Below are 15,057 nucleotides of genomic sequence, written 5' to 3'. Positions count from 1 at the left end.
CCTTGGTCTGCCCCACCTGTGGGAAGGCAGAGCAGCTGCTGAGCCTGTGGGAGATCCCTTCCTAATGCTGGGAGAGTGCTGTCCAGGACAGGGGAGCAGCCTCTGGGGTAAGGTTGCGAGAGGATCTGCAGAACTGTTTTGCCTCAAGGTTTGAATCGCCTTGATGCAGCCCAAAGCTGTACTTGATCCCTCCAGTACAGCTTTTCCTAGTCTCCTGCATGCTCCCTCCTGTAGGAGATGGCTGGGAAGGGGGTGACCTCCTCCCCAGGGCTGTGGTGAGCCCCAGTGTGACCTGAACAGGGCTGACGCCTCCCTGCCCATAACAGAGACACTTGTGCATGCAGCGTGAAGCCGGTCACCTTTATTGGCCCCTCTGGCAGCTGTCAGACGTTGTTGGGGTTGTAGCACAGCATGTTCAGCTTGATGTTCTCATCCCAGTGACGCAGCAGCAGGAACAAGTGTCTGGCCGCCCCTTTGAGGCAGGCCACGTCCACCCCCTCGGGCAGCCGCTGCGCCTGCAGCCACGCGTCCGCCTTGGCTGCCACCAGCTCCCACTCCTCGAAGAAGCCAGCGCAGCGATGCTCCAGCCATGCCAAGGCCACCGCCGTGGCCCAGCTGGCACTCTCCAGGTCCTCCGGCCCCACGTCCTGCCAGCTCATGCCAGCCTCGGAGGGAGCAGCTGAGTGGGGGCCGGTGTCGGACTCAGAGCCGTGCCCGCTGTCTGCCTGTGCCCACACAGCTGCACTGGGCACCTCAGAGCAAGTGCTCTGGGATGGGGGCGAGCTGGGCTGCGGGGCTGCGGCGGGCTCCTCGCCTTCCTCGCTGCCGGGCCCTGCCTGGAGGCTTCTCCTGGCCCCTGGGGACACGGGGCTGAGGCTGGCGCGGTGGGAGGCGTAGGGGGAGGCCCGGCGCAGGCGGTCAAGCGGGATCTGCACCACGTCAGAGAAGCTCTCAGTGAGCTGGAAAGGGCCCCTGGCTTGCTGCAGCTGCACCTGCAATAGCGGGGCAGGTGACTGGGGGGGGGAGGCAGGGGCACGCGCCCACTGCGGCCCCCAGCACCCACTGGCTGGCCTGCAGGAGTGTCCTTGGGGCACAGGCAGTGCCCAGTGTGCTGTGTGCTAGTGCTGCCAGGCATTGCCTGAGTGGTGCGGCTGCAACCCGGCAGGCTGGGATGGGGACAGGGTCCTTACCAGCGGGAGGTAGTCGTGGTTGCTGGAGCGCTCGGTCTCCGGGCTGAGGCCCTGCAGGCGCAGCGCCAGGCTGGGCCCCCTGCGCCTGCTCAGACTAAACCTGCAGGGGTACAGGTGAGAACTGTGACACACAATTCCTGCCTGCTGCAGGGAAGGGGCTGGAGCATCAACCCCTCTTACTCTGCTGGACCTGGCAGGGGACATGGGACGAGCAGCACCGTCCCCCTCTCCCTGCAATGTTTGGGCCTTCGCATAGCTGCACCCGGAGCCTCACCTGGAGCCAGTGATGCTCTCTGTGGATTTCTGGGAGCCCATGGAGGTGGTGGAAGGGCTGGATGGAGGCCCTGCAAGCGGGGAGAACTGAGCATGAGAGGTCATGGTGCACCTAGAGGTGCATCCTGCTCCCTGGCACCCAGGGTGCACCCCTGTTCCCCACCATCCAGCCCGTGGCCCCCTCCACCCTGGACTCACCATTCAAGAAGTTCTGCTTTTCCCAGCCATAGGTAGGGGAGGAGATGCTGGCTGGAGACGCGGGGGTCTCGCCTCGCTCTGCAAAAGAGCGAAGCCCTGATGGACCCCAAGCTCCCAAGACCCTCATGGCCCACAGCTGCTGCCAGGGGCTGCTCTGCTGCTCCCCCCCCATATCTCCCAAGCATGGGGCAGATCACTCTTCCCGGGCATCCAGTGTTCCAGCCAGGACAATGCCCCACTCGGCCATGAGCCAAGAGACTCCAGTGCTCAGGCACTGCCTGGGGAGCACAAGCCGATACAAGTACCTGCGGTGACAGGAGCCTCATCCAGCTCTTCCACATCCCGCTGCTGGCCCAGGCCTGCTGAAGAGCTCCTGTGGTGCCAGCTCCCTGCTGCAGTCGCCCGTGACTGCCTGGTCGAACCGGCTGCAAGGGACGGTGCCACCTCAGCCCGCTGCCCCATCGCCGTCCCCTCCCCAGCGTGCCAGGCCCCCGGCTGTACCTGTGCCCCACACCTCTGGGGCTGCGGGCAGGGCTGCCTGTGTGGCACCATCCACGGGCACCAGGCGGGTGTAGAGAGAAGGCACATTGCAGGCTTTGCTGGTTTGCACAGCTTTCAGGCGGAACCGGCGGGCGAAACCTGCCCAGGACAAAGCAGATAGAGGTGGGCAGATGCCGGGCGGTGCTGGGGCTGGGGCGCACACACCAGCACCCACCCTGCTCCAGCTCGGCTTCCCGCTGCGCCGCGTTCTCGTTGTCCCGAATGACGGAGCGTGCTGCCAAGCGGTGCAGCGGCTTGTCACAGGCCTTGCCCGCCCGCTGCGGGCGGTCCTCCCTGCCTGGCCCCTCCAGCCGGGGCTGCATCACTGACTCCAGCGAGGCCGTCACTTCCCAGGACACCGGCTTGCCAGCCCGCAGCGCATGGATCACCACCTGGCAGCGCGGGGGCAGGCTGGCATCGCCCGGGCTGGGCTCGCCTGGCTCGGGCACCGGTGAGGCACTGAAGAGGTAGGAGGGCTCCACCAGCATGTCCCAGTCCAGGTGGGTGGGTGAGAGGAGGTTATCTGTGAACAGCAAGACGTGGGCTCAGCACGGCAGGGACACCAGGCCCCGTCCCCTCCGCTCTCCCCCAGAGCCGGCACACACTTGACTCCACTGCGCTGGGCTGCAGCTGCCGTCCCTGGGGTCCCAGCTCATCCAGCTGCCCTTCCAGGGACTGGTTCCTCTTCTGTGACACCTTCTCCAGGGCTCGGTAGAGCCGGTGCGCGTCCAGCTCCCCGTGCGGTGAGGAGAAGCTGCGGCTGGCCAGGGCGGCACGTGCCAGCGCCTTCTTCCGCCGTGCCAGCTCCTCCATGCTCAGGGCCATCATCACCTGCGGTGGGGGCAAGGCTGACGGCCAGCCTGGCAAAGACACCGGCACAGAGCCCAGACTGCGCCAAGCCGTGATAGGGCACCTGCAGCCCCAGCCGGCTGCTGGCCGGAGCTGCTGGCCGTCACCCAGCCCCACTGCTCCGCAGGATGGCACCCGGCGGCCTCCCAGGGCAGTGGGTGATGCTCGCCAAGCTCCTCATGCACGTGGGAAGGCCCGATGGCACCCAGACAGGAGTTTGCAAACATCCCTGGGGCTGACTCAAGCTGACGCCCAGGCAGGAGGAGTTGGCAGGGATTTTTCTGTGTCTGTGTGTGGGGCGCCTTGGCACTGCTGCTCAAGCGGGATGACGCTGCAGTGGGATGCAGTCCCCAGCGCAGAGTGATGTCCCCGCAGTGAGGTCCTTCACCTAAAAGCTATGGCAGGGCAGCAGCACCCATGCCACCTCTCACCCCATCAGCGGGGAGCTGGGGGAGGATCGTTTACACTGCAAGGAAATCACTTACGCTTGACATTTCAGCAGCAAAGGTGAGCAGCTGTGCTGTTGTGCGGCAGGAGCCCCATGTCACCAGGAAGGAGCGTGTCCCGGAGCGGGTGACGGCTGGCCTCACCTGGCCTCAGGGCCAGCATCACCCAGGGAACTGTCTCTCCCCACCACAGCGACCTGGCTGGGTTTCAGACCCAAGTATGAAGCAGCAGGGATGTGACCAATCACTTAACGAAGCATCAGGTGGTGTTGGCAGAGGGCTGAAGGAGCCAGACAGGAGCTTAGCCAGCCCAACCCTCCCCTCCGGCTTGGCAGGCTTGTTACCTGGTGCTGGCCCAGCTATTTTCACTTGATTTCTGCAGCATCACTGAGGAGCTGAGCTGTCCAGGGGGTCTGTTAGTCACCCAGCTCACTACTGGCTGGGGAAGCTGGGGGACCACCTCTTTGGTCCCCAGCCATCCCATTCCAGTAGGGCAAAACCACCTGAGGAGCCTTTTTGTGGCTCTCACGGCCGACCCTTGCTTACAACCCAGGCTGCAGCACTCCATTTTCCAGCCTGGCAGGCACGTGTCCAGCCACGGCAGGGCAGTGAGACCCTGGGTAAGCTGGCAGCAGCCCCTCATGCATGAGCCGTTGAACCCCATTGTCATTCTTACCTTGGTGCCAGCCGGGGCAGAGGGCAGTGGGGCAGATTTGGTGGAGGACTCGCAGAGGGACAGGCTCTTCTGGCCCTGCTGGGAGGTGGCATCAGTGCCCGGGACCTCGGGGGCCACGTCCCGGGAGCCGGTGGACTCGCTGCTGGTGGAGCTGTGCGAGAGGAGCCCCCGGCTGCGGTCGGTGCTGACGGAGCAGTGTGTCAGGACGTACTGCTCCTGGATGTAGGACGGCTGGTAAATCCGCTTCCAGATGTCTCCCCCTGACGCAGGATCCACACCTGCCCGGCAAATGCACACCCCGTCAGCCCACAGCCCCCATGCCTGACCCCTGCCCCAGCCTCAGCCCCACTCACTCCGCTCCGAGGCCTCCGTGCTCCCGGCGAGGAGCTCAAAGGAGACGTCCCCGGATCCCGGAGTGCCCCGGGGCGGCTGGCAGCTCTCCCCGGGGCTGGGCACATCCTCCTGGGAGGGAAAGGCTGAGCCCCGGCGAGGACCTTCCCGGCCCTGGTGGTGAGAGGGCACCACTGTCACCGCCCGGCACAGAGAGAGGCCGGCGGCACCGGGAACGTGCCGTCCTCCCCGTGCCAGGGCAGTGCGGGTCGTGCCTGCGGGCGCCTGCTGCGGAAGCGGGCGATGCTGTAGAGGACACAGTAGCTGACAAGGCGGTCGCCGGGGTAGAGGGCTGGGAACTCGGTGGGCGAGAGCAGAGCCTCCATGCTGTCGGGGACGTACCAGTCGATGGTGACATCGCTGACGGCGGGCTCAATCGCCTTCTTCAGGGACTTGATCAGCTGGGGCAGGGAGAGGAGCCAGTGTCAGGCACCACAGCATCCCCCGTGTCCCCCACAACCTCCATCCCTGCCTGGGCATTACCTTGGGCTGCAGCCTCTCAGCCGGGCTCAGGAACTCAGCGTGGCCCCGGCTCACCTTGGCCATGCCCTTCAGCAGCCGCCGGCACACCCTCGGGCCCATGCCAAAGCTGAAGCACCTGTGGGAGAGAGCCAGGCAATGGGAAGCCATGGCCGGGCCGCTGCTGGGGCTGGGCAGCGCAGTGATGAGCCCTGCGGCAGGGATGGGTAGGGGTGTTTGATAGTGCCACCCCAGCTGCGTGCCAGGTTAGCGCAATCCTGGGGGAAGCTGAGCCTGTGCGGTTGGGAGATGCGATGGGTGAAGCGCTGGTGGAGGGGAGATTTGGGGCTGCAGGATGAGAAATCATTGGGAGCAGCCCAGGGGACATGGAGGAGACGCCGTCACGGTGCCAGTGCCATACCTGGCAGTGCTGGCCTGCCTGCGCACCAGCCGGAGGATCCTGCCTGTGTTGCCTGCTGCTGTGTCGGTGAAGAGGAAGAGCTGGCGGGGGTAGCCATGGTGGAGGGGCTGCGCCAGCGCCCAGCGCAGGGCCGCCAGCAGGTTGGTGCTGCCCGCGTCTGCCCGCAGCCGGCCGAGGTGCTCGCAGGCGCGCTGCAGCGTCTCCTGCCCGCAGGGAGAGCCGGGCTCGCAGCGGTCCCTGGCTCACGCCGTGACCCACAGCGGGGAGCAGGGAGCCGGAGCGGGGCTGGCGCAGGTTTGCCAGACGGCACTCACGTTGCTGCAGAGGCGGCTGGACGGGAAGAGCGGCTTCACATCGGCACCAAAGCTGGCCACGTTGAGCAGTGTTCCCGACGGGAGGCTCTTCAGGGCTACCAGCAAAGCCTCCTGAGGTGACAGTGGGGACCAGGGGGGGCTGCTGAGGACTGGCCACCCAGGGAGCATCCCTGACCCCACGGCTGTGCCTCACCTTGACCTTGTCAAGGTCAGGGCTGCTCATGGTGCTGCTGCAGTCGACGAGGAAGAGGACCTCGCGGGTGATGCTCTGCAGGTTCCCGGGGACACCCTCCACCGCCGGGCAGAAGTTCAGCATCAGCACGGGGTTGGGGAAGATGTCTTTGTGGAAACGCTTCTGCACAAAAGCCACCTGCAAGCCAGGCAGGCCAGGGGCTTTCTCATACCCCCTGGCCCATGCCAAGGTCTTCCTCACCCACACCCCACCGCTTCTTGCTCTCCTCCTCCTCCTCTCCACCATGCCATGTCACCTGTCTCTCGCCGCTGCTGTCCTTCCTGGCAATCCGCATGTAATCCCGGCGGCTCCGGACAAGGGCCTCGTACTCAGGGTATGTCATGGTGCCGTCCTCCATCACCAGGTGGGGGTGGTGGGGCTCTGTGGGGCACAGGGATGTTCAGAGCCACCCTGTGCTGCAGGGGGCTGGGGGATGCTCCAGATGCTTTCAGGGCAGTGCCCCATCTCCCCCGAACCCGCCGAGGGCACCGTCCCCCCTCACCGCAGGGGTAGAGGATGATCTCCACATCCCTGTCGTAGCGGTGGGGCTCAGCCAGGGTGACGCAGGTGGTGGTGGCAGAGCTGGCCCAGGGGTCGGCGTCGGCTCGCAGGGCATGGGACGGGCTCTCCAGCCCTGCAGGGAGGAGGTGGCAGCAGGGCAGCCCCTCAGCCGCCCCCCTGCTGGGCTCTGCGCCTGTGCTGGACCCGGCACTGTGGCCGCGGCTGCTCACTGCCAGCTCTAATGGGATTAACTGGGCCAGGGGCCAGGATTGCGTCCCCGCTGACCCACATCCCCTCCTTTCTCATCCTCTCACCCATCCGTCAAATCTCCCAGGGAAGGAGGCTGCTGACCCAGAGCTGCCCAGAGCCATCTGTGGGGTGACTCTGGAGGGTCCCAGCCCTGGGGGTGGGATGGGGAAAGGGCTTCTTTGCATGTAGGGAATACAAGATGAGGCTGGGGGAAGGGGGCTCACATCATCTTAGAAGCACGGAGGGACCAGCAGGACAGTGTCCACGTCTTGGGGAGCCTTTGCCCAACCAAATTCCACCACCTGAGCTGCCCCCCTACCTGCCAGCAAACAAGGGCCCTTCACCAGCAGCTCGAAGGCAAACTCGTAAGGAAAAGGGTTGCAGGTCCGGCCTCGGAAGACGTCCACACTCTCCACAGGCACCACGGGGGTGGACTGGCTCCGGGCACCAGGCCCCCCAAAACAGCTGGTGGGGCTGTGAGGGGAGAGGTGGTGATGGCTCCCGCTCCCCCCCCGGCTCGCTCAGCATCGGCATCCCCCCCCCGGCGTGGCGGAGACTGAGGAAGCCATGAAAATCACCATAGGGCCAACCTGTCGTCACACAAGCTTGCCGGCTCACTCTCGGGGTCGGCGGGGACGCGGGGTGTGAGGACGGGCGGCAGGAGGAGGCGCAGGGCCCCATGTGGCAGCGTGGCCAGCTCCTGCGCTGTGCTCAGGGTGATGGACAGGCTCTGCGACGCGCACAGCGTGCCAGTGACGATGATGAAGGTGGAGCGCTCCACATCTTCGTCCAGGACGAGGTGGCCTGGGCAGAGGAGGGATGGTTTGGGCTCAGTGGTGTGTGAAATGAGGGGCCATTAACTGCAGTAGCTACTCTCAAAGGGGCAAGAGTGCAGGCGTAAGAAGGGCCGTGTGAAGGGACAGGTAAAACCCCAGGAGAGGTGGAGGGAGGGGAAAGGAAAGCCTAAAATCTCCACCCCAAAGCCCCCCTCCAAGGCACCAGGGTGGCCTGGCAGGGGCTGTCAGCCCCTCATATCCCCCCGCCGCTTCATTCCTGCTCCTTTGAGCCTCCCAGCCAGGGGGGCCCAGCAGGACCACCTGTGCAGCAGCCCTTACCGCTGGCACAGTGCCGCGGCTGGCTGGGGTTTGGGATGCACTGGAGGCAGCAGTCCTGCAGCCGGTGCCGGTTCTGGACCTGGAACGTCACCCGCCGGCTGCCCGCTGTCGCCTCAAAGCTGGCCACCACCTCCGACTGCTCCAGGGGGTAGATGAAGACGCCTGTGGGTAGGAGAGAGCCCCGAGGCAGGTCCGGGTGTGGACCCCGCTGTGGCACAGTAGGGCCCATGGCAGCAGCGCTCTGACTGGCAGGGTGATTTAGGTGCACGGGCAACACACAGGGAGGACCCAGAGCCTCACTAGCCTGGAGGGCAGGGAGGATGAAATCCCCCTCTTCCTCAGCAACGGGAATGGGTTTGCTCAGACTCACTCTTCTCCTGCCCACAGGGCGATGCCGTGTGTTGGTGCCACCACCGCACCGCCTTTACTCTCCAAACTGAGCAAGGTGTGGGGCTGGGATGCTCTCCAGCACGGGTGTTTCTAGGGGGCTGTGCAGGCAGCCCAGGTCCCTGTCAGCCCCCATAGCTCCCCCTTACCTTCCACAGGCTCCTCGTGGGGGTTGGTGTACGTGAGGTGGGCAGTGATGCTCAGGGAGTACCCGTTGGCACAAGCCTTCACCTTGGAGCTCTTCAGGGGCAGAGGCTCCCAGGAGGACAGGACGTACAGGCCGGGCATTGTCCCTCAGCAGGCAGCTGCGGGCAGAGGGGAGGCAGGCGCTGGGTGTTCAGGGACAGGGTCTGCCACGGAAAGGCTTCTGCATGCGACTCGTTTCCATCTGCCCAGCCCGCAAAGAGGGGAGCAGGTCCCCAGCCCTCCCCATTCCAGAGGCATTGCTCTGCAGCACCCACGAAACACATGGGCCTGGACCCAGGTCTCTGCTTGGACCCCAGCCCACCTACAAACCAGGTCTGGAGCCACAGGAGCCTGCAGAAAGCTCTTCCACCTGAGAGGTAAATAAACCTGGGCAGTGAAATGTCTTCTCCCATGGGTAGCAGCAGTTACATGCAAGCCCCAAGCCCCGACAGGCAAGCAGGGACTCCTAGACAGGACAGGTAATGGACAGCCACATGCAGCCCATCTCTCAGACACCCCACAGCAGCTCAGTGGCTCCAGAGCCTCCTCAGGCCATCTCCTGCACTGGCTGGGAGAGGAGCATCTGCTGCTCCCATCTCCATCCACCCACAGAGGTTACCAGGGTAATTGGTTGAAAAAAAACAAAACCCAAAGGGCGAGGAGCCCACGGTGTATGTGGGACAAAGCCTGAGCAGTGTTTGCTGGGGTTTAATAATTAACAACAAGGTCAGCGCTGCACGGAAGAGAGGCACAGGGGGGAAAGCACTGCAGGGGGGGAGCTCGGCTGGGGGGACGATGCTGTCTGCGGCAGTGCAAGTAATGCTTTGCCCAGAGATGGATGCATCCAGCATCCCGCCCTTCGGCACTGGCTGCCGGAAGAAGGGTGGCAGCGGGTGCCTTCCAGCCAGGGCACCAACCCACTCCACACCTCTCTTCCCTTTGGAAAACCACCTGGAAGCAGCATCCCAAATGACTGCCTAGAGCCAAGGCATCTCTCCAACATTCCCCCAGCCTGTGCCATCAAATATTCACATGCAGTATTTGGGTCAGCCTGAGCCCTGCCTATCCATGGACCGTGTGTGGGGTCCTGCTCTAGGCATGGGTCTGCACCTCTGCTGCATCCCCTGCCCACCCCAAGTGCCTGCAACCCAACAGCAGCAATGTCCCGGCATCACGCCGTGTGCTGGTGCTCCAACATGCAGCGTGGCTGGGGCAAGGACAAGGCCAGGTACAAGTGAACCATCTGGTACCCCCGCTCTGGTGGCCTTCATCCTGGGAACAGCTTGTACGAGCATTTGGAAACAGGAGGCTCAGGGCAGCCTCTGCCCACGGTCACAGGATGCACCTCTCAAGAGCATCCTTGAAAGCAGAGCAGGGCTACATCCCTGGAGGCAGCACCAGGATGGAGCCTTTGGCTGGTGTGAGGCAGAGAGCCCCTGAGAAGCAGGGAAGTACATTAGCAACATGGCTGCACCCCAGGAAAGTAAGTCCATTATGCCGGAGGGAAGCTGTTTACGTGCTCAGTTGGCATCGCAGAGTTATGCTTGCAGGTCCTGCTCACCCAACCACTCCCTACTACCATCAATCCTCCGCCCTGTGTGCAGGATGCTGAGCCCCCCAAACTGCTCTCCCACCACACAAGGCAGCACAGGGTCCCTGCACAGGCTGTTTTTCCCTCTACACCAGCCATGCCACTGCTGAGAACACCATCAGTCGGGTTCTGCTCTGACCACAGCACCCAGCCAGGCCCTGCGGACGGTGACTCCCCCATCCCACCCACATTGAGCCATTAAAGATGGATTTCACCCCAAAGTCCTTCCATTTGTTCCCAAGGCACCGACTTAATGCTCAGCAACATGCCTACTATTTGCCATGCTGCCCGTTGGCCGGGGAACTGCCAGCTTGTTTACCAGGGACTTACTGGAGAAGCCGTCCTGGCTGCTTTTTATCACTTCCCTTTACATTTATACTCGCAGAGTAAACAGGACCCATCTGTCCCTGCTATGCTTTGTGCTGCCTGCTCTAAGCCCTGTGGTAATGAATAAAACCAGACCTGATGGTCCTCATTCTGGCCTCTTCGTCCTCTTCCTCCAGGGCATCAAATTGTCCCCAGCTGCCAGCATGGCATCACCAAGACATCCCCAACCCCCTCCCTGTCCCCAGCATGGTTGCCAGCGCTTTCACAGCTCCCTCCTCTTCCTCCCTTCCCACCTGCTGCCCACAGGAGCTAGTTTAACCAGCAGTATCCCCGATATGGAGGGGGATGCAGCAGGAATGGGGCTGGGGGCAGCTCGCCATGCCAGCAGCAGCAAAAGGCCCTCAGTGAAGGCCAGGAGGAGCTAACCCTCCAGCAGGTCAGAATAACTTCACGTTTCCTCTCACCCGTGGGCAGGCTGGGGTTTGCAGTGAGGCTGCTGCAGCAAGCCAGGCACCTCCGCCCAGCCGACCCTCCTGAGCTGCCTGAGAAGTCAGAGTTTCACCTGCTGCAGCAACAGCCGCCCGCAGAGCCCCGTGCCTGTGGGCGCCTCGTCCCTCCTCACCCTGGGGAAGCAGGAGGCCAGCCCCTGCACAGGCAAACCCAATGGAAATTTCCACTGGTGACAGATGCACAGGCCAGTACAAGAGAAGGATGGAAGGAGAGGAGCCCAAACCTCTGCAGTAGCTCCTGGAGCAAGGAGACTTTGCTGCCCCTCCTGCTGCTGAGTTACCCCTGCTTCCCTCACTGCCTGTGGGACATCCCCGCATCCCTCTGCTGGGCTGGGGCACAAGAAGAGAGCAGGATCCATCCCAACTCCTGGAGCAGGGAGGAGGCCACAGAAGCAGGAGGTGACAGCGCTGCTGCCCGGTGCCCGTGGGGCGTGTTTTGCAGAGAGCCCAAAGAAGAGGAGAAGTGGAGGGGAAAGGGATTTCCCCGGCAGCTGTAGACGAAGGGGACAGGGTGAAGGGGTGAAGGGGGTGCTGTTCCCTGGCTGGCACTGGTGCTTCGTCTGCGGGGAAGTTGAAACACAGAGTAGTCTGCCCCACATGCACACATGCATGCATGCACACGTGCCCTGGCACACGCACTGCATCCAGGACCACCGTGTCCAGGACCTGTGCTGCTGTTCTCGCCACTCCGAACCCCCCCCCCCCCCCCCCACCCCCCGAGCCGCTAAAACCCCTGGAAAAGCCCAGCCCCGTGCCGGGGAGCAGGAGTTACTCGCCCCCGATGCACCCTAACGCAGGCACCCCCAAAACAAATGTCCCAGCCCCACGGATTTCCCCCGGCAGAGGCACATCCCGGCAGGACAGCAGAAAAGAGGGGTCCCACTGCTCCTCCGGCCGCGGGATGTTTGTGGCATGGACCAGGGACGAGCTGCGGATATCCTGGGGCACATTCCCAGCAGTTATTAGCGCCAGCCCAGCTGGGTCCGTGCCGGGCGGTGATTTCAGCACTTCCGTGGCCCTGCTGCCTCACCCCCCACCTCTCACCCTCCTGCGATCCGCGGCTGCCCCGACAGCGGGGGTGCGACCCCGGGGCACGCAGGAACTGCAGAACACCCGCGGGGTCCCGGCTCCCCGAGGCCCCAGACTCCCCCCCGCCCTGGCCCTTACCTGGAGGAGGAGGAGGAGGAGGAGGATGACACAGGGGCTCCAGGCTCGGCTCAGCACCCACTGGGTCCTGCCCTCCGCAGAGCTCTCTGCCCTGCCGTGGGTTTCTCTGCCCCTCGGTCTGGGGTCTGCGGTACCCAGGGGGGATGAGCGGTCCTTCCCCGCCTCTCCCTGCTGCAGGCTCCCTCTCTGGCACTGTCTCCTTCACCGCCCTCGCTCCATCCCTCGCTCCCCGTGCCAGCAGCAGAGCTGCTCCAAGCCCAGCCTCATTAAAGAGACACACTCCCTGGTACCTCCACCCCGGGGAGGGCCGGGAGATGCTCTCACGGGTGGCGCTGGCGGTCTCAGGGGGTGGCCAGCACGCCCAGAGGGTGACAGGCACCGGCCAAAAGCAGAGCCCAACCCTGCGGGCTGCTCTGCATCCGCAGCATGGCAATGTCCAGCCAAACCTGGGCGCTGGTGAGACCCCAGGGTGGTGCTGTGCACCCACAAACACGGGGTTCAGCTGCTCAGGACATGTAGCCATTCCCTGTGTCCCCCCAAACAAACCAGGGCAAAACTCCATCAGTCAGCTGAGCTCTCCAGTACGAATACCACGGGCCACAAATTTCACAACCAGCTTCCCTAGGGAAGGTCTCAGCTGCCCTGAGACCACCACAACAGGACCGGTTACAGGAGGATGCTGAGCATCCACCCCAAACCCAGGTGTCCTGGGGTCCCACCAGGGCTATCCTCATCAGCCACCCTGTGCTGTTGTGAAATCCCAGCCCCAAACAGCAGGAAAGAGGGGGGGATCTGGGGAGTCCCCGGCCTTTGGGTGACAAGTGTGACAATGAGCCCCCTCGGGGAGGGTGCAGACAGTCAGGGAAACCCCGCAAAGCCAGGACACGCCTGCAGGCAGGGAGGATCTCGCAGCCCGGGGCGCAGTGGGAACCCCTCAGCCTCCACCGCCGGCCCGGCATTCCCAAGCGGGACAGGAGAAAACCGTCAGATTTGGGGCTAAGCCGTGCGCTGCCTCTCCCGGCAGCTCCCTCGCTTTGCTATAGATAGGGCTGTGCTGCCGCCGCTCTTTTTATAGAGCACGCAGAGCAGAGCCACCCCCTCCGCGCACCGCAGGACCCTGCCGGCGCCTCAGCCGCGCCGAGCCTGGAGCCAGCCCAGCCCCGCCGGCACGAACCGGGGCCCGCAGAGCAGGCAGTGCCTGCAGGGGCTGCCCGGTCATTGGCAGGGCATTTCGGGGTGGCACCAGAAGGAGAAGGCCCGGCACATCAGCGGCTCCCCACCGGCCCTCTCCCCTAAGCTGACCCACATGCTGCTGCGGCTTCAGCTCCTCGGTACAGGTTTCACTGGTGGCAGCAGGAGCAAAGGGGGAAAATTTCGGTGGAAGGCACCCCTTGCTGCACATGGAAGCACAGGGCACACTCCTGACCCCTTACCCTGCGCTCCAGCCAACACAACTGTCTGGCACAGAGGTACTCTGTGTGTCCCTGGGGTGCTTGCAAGAGCATGCTGAGCCATTCCCTCCCTCCATGCAAGATGCCCCATGGCACACTGCTTCACCTCCTTCTGCTGCATGGGGAGAGAGGAGAGCTGAAGCGTGCAGCTGCTCTCCTTCCCCATCATTTATGGCCACAGGAGAAAGATGCTAACCCATATATTATGCCCCCATGACAGACGGAAGCTCTGTGAGCTGCTGCAGGCTCAGTGTGCGCCACAGCGCATCCACACAGCCTGCGGCATGCACGGGGCTCCCACTCCCATCGTCACGGCAAGCGTCGCAGCTGCTCCAGCACCAGAGAAAAACCTGCAAGCTTTGATTTTTCTCTCAGATATTGTTTCTAGGCCAAGCTGAGGCGAAGAAAAGCATCCAAATGCGAGTGCTGCATTGGTGCCAGCAGCTCGGGTGATGGACTTGGCCAGCCCACGGCGTCAGACACTGTGTGAAGCCCCAGCATTACAGCAGGTGAATAAGCACGGTGTGCACATCACCCGGGACACACCAAGCCTCCCCCACCCCACTGGTGATCCGCAGCAGCCCTGGGGAGGCGCAAACAGGCTCCATACAGCTCTCACGCCAGCGTCAGACAACAGGCATGCGTGTCCCTGCTCTGCACCGTCACAGCTTCCCACCGGCAGCTTGTCACTGCCACAAATGGATGCCTGAGAGCTCGGCACTGCCTTTCAGCAGAGCGCTGAGCTCAGGTGTGCATTAAACCCTGCAAAGCAGGCTTGGCTCAGCCCAATAGCTACATTCAGTACCCTCACACCCCAGCGACCCCACAAGCCCTCACCAGCAGCAGTACCACACAAGGGACCAGTCATGATCTGGGTATTTATCCCCAAATCACCTGTACCTAGTTTTGGGTTTATCGAGCTGAATTATCACACAGAGATAGGGCTGGCTGGCTGGAAACACGGACCACAACGCTCTTACAGATGCTCTCAGGTCCTGAGTCACTGATAGTTTAGTGCTATGGGGGGAAATAACCTGAACCCCAAGGAGATAACAGCCAGTGTTAGGCTGGGAGCAACTGTGCTCCCAGGCAGAGTCTCTGCCTGCCGGGAGAGGGGCAGGGGTGTCCTGTTCAGCTCTCTCTGCTGCTCGGTAATCAGAACAAATTAAAGGAGATCCTGAGGATGGATAGCCATAGAGGATGAGGAGAATGCCGGCAGCGTTTCTGCTTGAAATTAGGCATGCCTTGCTTTAACTTGTGTAATATTGGCCTGCCCGGATGCAGGGATTTACAGGGGGGCTGGAGGGAGAAGGCAGCAGGAAATGAAACATAAGCAGAGAGAGATATGGAGACATGAGGGACCCCCGGGGAAAAGAGCTGGGAAAGCTGCCAGTGCTCCTGCCAGACTTAATGGAAGCCCTCCCAGGATGCTGGGGCAGGCATAGCTCTGACACAGGCCCAGGACACGCACTGGTGGCTGCTGGGTTTTCTTTCCACAGCCAAAAGTAGCGGGGCTTGCAGCTGTGGGTTGGGCACAGGGATCTCGCAGCATCCACCCCGTGGGGCTGCTGGGCTCACTCTGCAAC

General features: G+C 63.2%; 1 protein-coding gene across 1 annotated transcript; it reads right to left on the bottom strand.

Annotated features, from left to right (window-relative positions):
* Positions 1 to 360: 360 nt before the first annotated feature.
* Positions 361 to 12,201, bottom strand: VWA5B2 (von Willebrand factor A domain containing 5B2). Its single transcript, XM_065674432.1, has 22 exons — positions 12,021 to 12,201; positions 8,390 to 8,545; positions 7,854 to 8,015; positions 7,329 to 7,542; positions 7,058 to 7,212; positions 6,491 to 6,622; positions 6,245 to 6,369; positions 5,950 to 6,126; positions 5,757 to 5,867; positions 5,443 to 5,645; positions 5,046 to 5,160; positions 4,778 to 4,963; positions 4,526 to 4,676; positions 4,173 to 4,450; positions 2,807 to 3,032; positions 2,377 to 2,724; positions 2,163 to 2,300; positions 1,967 to 2,086; positions 1,662 to 1,739; positions 1,465 to 1,534; positions 1,191 to 1,290; positions 361 to 992 (listed from the first exon to the last, which is right to left on the bottom strand). Exons 2-22 carry the CDS (start codon positions 8,526 to 8,528, stop codon positions 384 to 386), a joined length of 3,837 nt encoding a protein of 1,278 aa, XP_065530504.1. The 5' UTR covers positions 8,529 to 8,545; positions 12,021 to 12,201; the 3' UTR covers positions 361 to 383.
* Between the last annotated feature and the right edge of the window lie 2,856 nt (positions 12,202 to 15,057).

Source organism: Lathamus discolor, chromosome 3, assembly GCF_037157495.1.
Source record: "Lathamus discolor isolate bLatDis1 chromosome 3, bLatDis1.hap1, whole genome shotgun sequence".
In the NCBI taxonomy this organism is placed as follows: Eukaryota; Metazoa; Chordata; class Aves; order Psittaciformes; family Psittacidae; genus Lathamus; species Lathamus discolor.
The sequence above is the reverse complement of the archived record's forward strand: the minus strand, read 5'-3'. Positions and strand labels throughout refer to the sequence as shown.

Bases quoted from the DNA above. Each gene is read 5' to 3' on its own strand.
- VWA5B2 (XM_065674432.1), bottom strand. From the start codon at position 8,528: ATGCCCGGCCTGTACGTCCTGTCCTCCTGGGAGCCTCTGCCCCTGAAG. The intron at 6,370-6,490 runs GTGAGGGGGGAC...TGTGCCCCACAG, and splicing joins GATCATCCTCTACCCCTGCG to AGCCCCACCACCCCCACCTG. The intron at 4,677-4,777 runs GCACGACCCGCA...TCTCACCACCAG, and splicing joins TCCGCAGCAGGCGCCCGCAG to GGCCGGGAAGGTCCTCGCCG.